At 43.4% G+C, this 8089-nt stretch overlaps 1 protein-coding gene across 5 annotated transcripts in view; it reads right to left on the bottom strand.

The window, feature by feature from the left end:
- FRMD3 (FERM domain containing 3) overlaps window positions 1–8089 on the bottom strand; it is a 327322-nt gene that overhangs the window by 62567 nt on the left and 256666 nt on the right. For all 5 annotated transcript variants that reach the window (XM_011982768.1, XM_011982767.1, XM_011982769.1 and 2 more), the window contains 3 exons: window positions 7204–7292; window positions 5814–5877; window positions 4877–4965 (listed from right to left, as the gene is read on the bottom strand). In XM_011982768.1, the coding sequence (XP_011838158.1) occupies window positions 4877–4965; window positions 5814–5877; window positions 7204–7292 (242 nt within the window). The remainder of the gene's footprint in view (window positions 1–4876; window positions 4966–5813; window positions 5878–7203; window positions 7293–8089) is intronic.

The raw sequence follows: 8089 nt of genomic DNA, 5'->3' as shown, positions 1-8089 counted from the left end.
CATGTATCTAGTACACAGCAAAAAGTGTGAGATAAAGACGCTGTGAATGAAAACATCAGTGAGCCCCTGAATCCCTCAATGTATCCAGTGTGCTTTCAGTGGACCAGCATCCAGAAACAGTGAGCTCTGGAGCTGGCAGCACCATGATAGACCACACATAGTATAAAGGAAGCTCTTAAATGGTGAATAAGTCTGTGCTGGAGATCCCCTGGGGTCTGGAGTAGGCGGGAAAACATCAGAGTTTGTGCGTCTGGGCTCCATTCCCAGGCAGATCTCAGAGCCAGGGCTTTCAAAACAGATCTGTGGCCATTGGCCAGCTGACAACCAGCAAGCGCATTTGCGTCCTAAAAGCACACTGGGGAATTCGCAAGCAGAGGCCCCGGGGCCTCCCCGCTCCCGTGCAGGTGAAGTAAAAATGGAAGGAAGAAACCATCCAGGAAACAAGATCAGGGCCTTGCTCTGCTAGCTGAAACCATTAAAATGCACGGCCAGCGGGACAGATCTAGAAGCAGGGCCAGGACCTCTGCCCAGGGAAGGGTGGGCACAGTGGAGGAAGCAGGCATACCCCTGAGGTTACCAGAATCAGAGCCTTCCAAATGAAAAGGAGTGGGCTCTTCATCCAACTGCTGCTCAAAATACTTTAACCGTTAGCAGAGGGGGTAGTAATAGAGCAGCAGCTTCTGTTTATCAATGGTTCATATGCCTGGCAGAACTGAACACAGCAAGGCAGGTAATTCAGTCTCATTTCAGAGATGAAAAATAAAGATGAGGCTTCAAGAAATTAAGAGCCTTGTTCCAGGCCACACTGCTATAAATGACAGAGTCAAGATTTAGAACCAAGCCCATTGACTTCCAAAGCTCACACTCGTTACGCTATGCCCCAGTGGTGCAAGCAAATGCACCCAGCTCAGTCCCAGGCCCATTCATTCTACAGGTGAGGAGGCTGAGGCCAGACAGCAATAAAGTGACCTGGCCAAGGTCCCACAGCTGGGCCAGAGCAAGTGATACTTCCCCTACTTCCTCAGGAACAAGGATGATTATGGGATAATGGAGGAACAAAATGTTCAGGCAAATTCAGATCGCTATAAACATTCAGGTTTAGAAGTTGAATAACAGGAGGGTAGCTTGGTTAACTATAGCCAAAGTTCCAATGCAAAGACTGGTCAACTGTATACAGTTTGTCACTTGTGCCCACAGCTAAACCCTTCAGGTCTTCCGAAGCATCCACAAGTGACTGGAAGGGACTTCTCCAACATGCCAAGTTGACCTACCTAGTTCATGAAAAAATTATCAGAATACCTTCCTTACTAGCTGCCAGCTAATCTGCTTACCCAAAATGTGTAAAACACATTCCCCAGATTGCTGGGTTTTCCTCTCCCTTTCTCCTCTCAATTTTGTTTTTGCCTTTATTTAACTCTGTCTCCCAACTGACTTCCTTGCATATGATAACGTGCGTGAAATAGCAAATGAATGTCTCCAAGTTATTCTTTGATATGGACCCGGCGATTTCACTGAAGTATCTTCAAGGCTGTGCCAAAGTCCTTCCAAGCAAAACTTGCCATGTGGCTCTAAAGGAAGGCCTGTCTGCTGGGTGTTCTCCTGTATCACCCCCTCCCATAGGCCTGTCTGCACGTAAAGAACGATCAACCACACCTATTGCACCTCTGTTGCCTCTTTTGCACTGATCAAGCCCTCCGTGTCTGGCCCCAAGACCTCCTGGTCCCTGATCACCTCTTTTTCTACCTCATCTATCCTCTGCTCCAACCTTGTAGCCACTCGTGTCTTGCAAAATGCATCCTCCACGTTCCTGCCGTGGTACCCTACCAGAGCTGGGATGGCCTTCCCCCACCTAAAAGGGTCTTCTACCTCCTAGCTCCCCTGGCGGCAAGACTCACCCTCTCCTCTGGATTCCTCTCCAGCTTTTGTTGTTGTTGTTCATTTCCCTCTTGGTCTCTTACATGAAATAACAATCTCCTGAGGACAGGAACCATGCCTTATCAATCTGAGCTAGTAAACATGTTTTCAGTGCCTGAGATCTTCAGGAAAGAAGAAGAAAAGCAGAACCTAGTTCCTGCCCTCAGAGAGTTCAAATCGATTACAGAACTGACATGCTGGTATGTAAAAATCTACAATCCAATAGAAATCTTGGAGAAAGGAACCAGGGAGAGTAATTCCTCAGTGAGTATATAGCTTCCTTTTGGCATTGATGAAAATATTTGGAAATAGATAGAAATGATGGTTGGACAACATTTTAAACATACTCTGCCACTGAACTGTACACTTTAAAATAATTAATTTTATGTTACGTGACTTTAACCTAAATAAAAACAATGAATACAGGTTAAAAAAATAGAGCTCAGATCCAGTACAGATACACAGTACAGATATATAAAATTCTGTAATAAAATTATGTTATGATAGATCTTGTTTTTGCCATGTTTCTTCACTCCATTTATTAATTCCCTCATATGCAAGAAAATATTCACTGAAAATAACTAACTGAACATCTCTAAGTTATCCTTTGACAGGAAACAGATGGTTTCATTCAAGAAAGAACAGAAGAGTTCCAAAAGCTTAGGCACTGAAAACCATGTGTCAGGTCCTCTAAAAACTAAATATAGGGTTACGCTATGATCCAGCAGTTCCATTCTAGGTATATGCCCAAGAGAACTGTCCACGCAAAAACTCATATCCAATGCTCGTAGCAGCATTACTCATAGTAGCTAAAAAGAGGGAACAACCCCAGTGCGCATCAACTGATGAATGGATAAACCAAATGTGGTCTATCGAAACAATGCAGTATCATTCAATCATAAAAAGGAATGAAGTACTGAGACATGCTATAATATGGGTGAACTTTGGAGACATTCTGTGACACAGGCACAAAAGGCCACATCGTTTATGATTCCACTTATACACAATGTTTATAATAGGTAAATCCATAAAAACAGAAAGTAGATTAGTGGTTGCCGGGGGCTGGGTGGAGGAGGAAATGGGAAATGACTGCTAATTGGCATGAGGTTTATTTTGTGAAGGATAAAAATATTCTGGAATTAGATAGTGATAATGGCTATATCACTTTGCGAATTACACTAAAAACCACAAAACTGTATACTTTAAAAGGGTAAATTTTATGGCATGTAAATTAGATTTCCATTTTAAAAATATTTTTTTAAAAACAAAATAAAAAAACACTAAGGCTCCAACTAAAGACTGAGAATGTCAAACCCTCTGTGTTTCCCTCTCTGAACTCTCATGTGGGTGAAAGCTTCTAGACATGCAGATTTTCCAAAGGCCAAATGATCTCCTTCCTTATCAGTGCCCAAACATGCAGGAGGCACACAAAGACCTTGAGGTGGTGGTGGTCACAGGAAGGTCTACTGGTACACATCACCTTGTCCAGTCATTCCTAGTACAGCATTTTGTGCATCATCTCACCCAGTGGTGTTCAAATTATGCTCCTGGGTTTTCCCAGGGCTGATGGGTTTCCTGGGATATGGGGATGTCAGTGCTAAACCTAGGAAAGGCATAGGTAACCTGGACAACTGGTCACCCCAGCTCCTGAAGAGCAATGAACAACGGACAAAGAGTCTGCAATCTCCAATCCCAACCAAGGCCCCATCGACCACCGCAACTTCTCTTTTCATCTCCTTTACATGCTGGGCTTTTCCTACACTTCAGATTAAGGAAAAGTATTCTGTGGCTGAAACTTGTTTCAAAATCATTATCCAAGCCATCATTCTCCCGATGGTTCTCATCAGCCAAAGCCCAGAGATAGCATTTTCAGGGAGATGACTCTAATCAGTAAGACAGAATCTCACTGTAAGGGGCAGCGAGACTGATCAAAGTCTCCCAGTCATCCAGGGAGACCCCTGGATGAGGTCCAGGGCTGTACAGGTCTGATGGCCTGAGCAGGGCTGGACTAGGTTCTTAGTTGCATCCACTACCACTGCCTTTCCAGTCAGCAAGTGTCTCTCAGAGGAGAAGGTGTAACTCCATGGACAGACCTCAGTTTGAACTTCTTTTGAAACCCAAGAGCTTTACAGATGGTTTCTGAAGTCTTGTCCAGCACGTACTTTCTATGCTCCTAGGCTCTGACAGCATTCCACCCATAAACCTTCGGCTCTGTTTTCAATACACTGAAGCCTTCTTACTATGAACACAGGTGACTCTCTGCCAGAGGTCTCTGTTTCTGGTTGTGAAAGCACGTCCAACCCATACTCAGAGTAAGCCAGAAATATCAGAGAGTATTAATTCTGGCCCCCAAAGCAGCCTTCAACCAAAATAAATGGGGAATTTGTAGATATAACAGCCCCACCTCTTTGCCCACCAGCAGGAGAACTGTGAGGCATATTACCCCATGTCTCAGAGTTCCTAAGAAGGTCTGAACCATCGTCCACGGTAGTGACCTGCTCAATAATACATCTTATGTTGCTTCCCCATCTCACCCCCCTCCCGCCACTCCCCTACTGGTATGTCCATTGATTACATCCCAAATAAGCTACTTGCACCAAACTCTATCTCAAGGTCTGCTTTGTGGGGTTGGGTGGAGGAGGGCAACCAAAAATTGATCCTGTGACACATTTTGTGGAAATAGCTATTTGAAATGTACACACACACACACACACACACACACGCACACACAGTGGCCCACAGCCATTCCATAGCAAACATCCAACACAGAGCTCAGGACTTGGTCAGGCCAACAAGCCGACAATCACTGGGAGTCACCCTGAACAATGCACGAAATTTCAATTTACTTAAATATAATTTTCAAAACTGTATTAAAAGAAATAAATATGCAGCCATTTGCAAAATATAAAGAATTCCATGGGTGCTTTTAAAAGCTGTAATTAAGTGAATAAAAGCCACTTACTTATAAAAGGCCTGGTTTTCCACTCCACACTTCCAAAGATGTTTGCAGGCAGCTGGTGTTGAAGTATGGAATGCCAACATGGCTTTTTTCTAATTAAAAATTAACAAAACAAGAAGAGGCATGTAAAACACCACTTACACTTTCCATGGGTTTTTTTTTTTTCAGGTGTTTACCTCTTTGTATCCTGTCTCCTATCACACAGACTTGAAGTAACTTCACATATTGCTGTGTTCTTTACAGTGTCGTTAACGTGGTATTTACTCCTCCCTCACCTTTTGCAGGTATCACTAACGTATTTAGGACCTGTTTCTGATCAAAATCAGCCTCACAATGCTTCTCAACACTCCAGGCGTCATATACCTCTCTGTCACACTGGAATTAGCCTAAAAACATATTTGCCTAACTAGTACTTGGGTTGATCACTAATGACAAGAAAACTTGCAAATTTCTAGAGCTAGCTCTGAGGTTAATATTTTGTTAATGGTCTCCCCACAAATGCATTCCCTGGTGAACCCACAACCTGTATCTAGCAACTCCCTTGTTTTAAGATTCTCTGGATGAATAGGCTCTGTTTATAACACTCTAATGAGCACTGGTTGTTGATATTTAGCTTTGTAACTATTCTTTATTTGTTTCATATGTCTGTATCTTGGCAAAAAGAGGTAGGGAGAGGGTCCATCTTTTATTTCCAAAGTCTATCCCAGTCTGTTTTGTACACAGGGGTGTACAATCAGCATTGCTCACTGACTTTACTGCTCAATGTACAAGCCCAGTACTCATTTGTTTGCCTCTAAAATATTTTCAGCATAAGCTTTCATTATCATCAAACACTTCAAAGTCATGGTCTTTGTTGACTACAATACTAATGGCATATTTTATTCCTGAATCTCTCTCATGCACACACAATAACAGACAGTTAAAAAAAGCAGCATCTGACCTCCTTCTGGGTGCCAATCACATAAAATGTCTTCCCTTCAAACTTCAATTTGCAGACATCTGGCCTAAGAAAAGAAAATCTCTGGGTAAGAAGAAAAAAAGTGGCAGCTAACCAAGGTACCTGGGTTTCCCATAGGAATCTGACTGACTCAAAAATGCCAGGCAGACTGCAGTGAAACAAGATATAATCTTATCATTGGTGAAGGTCTAATGGGCAGCGAAAAGCCCTCAGTAAATTATACGGCAATTCTCTTTCCGAGAGAGGATCCACACACAGCTCAGAATTATTTATTCTATTATTTACAGTCAGGCTGCATCTTTCTTCCAAGAAGTTCTAGTGTTCGTTAACATTAACGACCAGAACAATATTAATTGCCCCGCCCACTTAGCAAGGTGGGAAGAACGTGCTGATTTCAGATTCAGTTCATGAAATGACGTGGATTCACAGTATCTGACTTTCTCCTCCCTCTGCATCCATTTCCAAGAAGCAAATCCACTGCGCTGCAAAATATTCACTCCTGTTTTCCCTGTTTACAAAAGAACTGTGTTCTTATGTATTGGAGTTCCCATTCTTTTCAGCAAAGACTGGTTTAAATAGAAACATGTGACCCAATTCTGTCCCATTAGATATACAGGAGGTCTCCTACAGGGCTTCTGAAAAATTCTCCTTGTTTGAAAAGGAGACACATGGAAGGGGCTGCTCTCCTCCAGGCTCTGGGCGTTGCCGTGGGGAGATGTGCGGGCCAGTTGCACGCATGCCCATCTCAGGAGCGGGAGCCTCAGGACCAATGCGCCTGCCCAAGGATGGCAGAGGAAAAAAAAAAAAAGAGACCTAAATCCTTTCCGGCATTTAAGTTAACAGACCGTGGAACTGCTCCACATTTGCTTTGTGGGATGATTAGTCCTCCTATTTGTAAGCCATCATGAGTAGACATTCCTGCTACCTTTTGCCAAAAGCATCTTCATGGATACACTGGATCACAAAGGGTAAGTTTGCACCCAGGATTCAACAGAGGAGGAGAGTGGAAAGAAGTGAGTTGGGGAGAGTGGATCCTGAGTTGTTCATGGGAACTCAAACCTTTACCCTGCCCTGACCCATCCGTGTGCCCCCCTTAGCCACAGCAGTAGAAGCTACTGGTGAGGAAATACTGGATACCTTCTCTTAGAAGGCAGAGCCCCTGAGCCCACGCCTCCTAAGTTGACTCCTCAGCTTGGCATTTCCAAGTCCCCACCAAAGGCAACCTAGATGTTACATCGCTTTATGATGAAGCTCCAAGGCAAGGAAATGAATACCAGGCATTCTACCCGATGCTTGCCCAAGAAGCCAAGGAGGGGACAGAGGAATCAAGATTAAGAAAAATGGAAAGTCAGTTTTCCAAAGAGGCACTCACCATTTTATCAAATGGATTCTCTTATTTCCCTGGAATACCACAAAGCCTGCAGCTGTGAATCCTAAAAATGTTGTTGTGCCTGTTGAATCCTGGGAAAAAGATAGAAAAATCTGTTTAGATTGAGGAAAATAAAATAAATGATAACCAATATACTCATTCCTCCTCACCCTAGGTTGAGACTAATTGCAATGATTATAGCGATAAACTGAGTTTCTGAGATGGAACTTCTAAGAGCAAGCCGTTCAAAGACTGGGTGAAGTCCAGCAATATGTGGCTTTTCCCTTTGAGGAGTGGACCTTCTGCCCTCTAGGAACCTCCTGGAAAAGTATAAGTTAGTCCCAAATCACTATGTCTACTTCCCAGTGTCTTCTGGGGCTGCCTGTGTTCCAGGTCTGCTTTGTCATGTGAGCAAACTGTTCCTGGTTGCCATTCGCGCTCTAACGTGATGAAACCAAAGCCCTGAGCATCGAATTTTCTGGAAATTTCAGTATAAAAGTATCTCCAGAAAAGCTTACTGTGCTTCCAGCCTAGACCAGGAAAACTAAGCATCTCGTAGATAAGTGAAGGCAAAGGAATAACAACACAAAGATCAAGTCAGTCTCCAAGAAATAAATAAAATAGAGTTCAAATTTCCGCGTAAAAGTCAATTCACTAAAATGAATACACTGATTAATACCATTCTAGGAAAGAGCTGCTGGTAAATATTCCAACACATTTGTGTAGGCAGAACAAGAGGATGTAAATGCCAGTATGGACAAGTAACCCCGACTCTCCGCCTTGGCTACACATTGGAAACACCTGGGGAGCCTGGTCTCCACCCCTGGCAGATCCTGACATAATTGGTGTGGGATCTGTTCTGGCCAGCAGGTGCTCATGAAGCTCTCCA

The sequence above is a fragment of the Mandrillus leucophaeus genome, unplaced genomic scaffold (genome assembly GCF_000951045.1).
Source record: "Mandrillus leucophaeus isolate KB7577 unplaced genomic scaffold, Mleu.le_1.0 Scaffold242, whole genome shotgun sequence".
NCBI classification, from domain to species: Eukaryota; Metazoa; Chordata; class Mammalia; order Primates; family Cercopithecidae; genus Mandrillus; species Mandrillus leucophaeus.
This window is presented reverse-complemented; position numbering and strand designations above follow the sequence as displayed.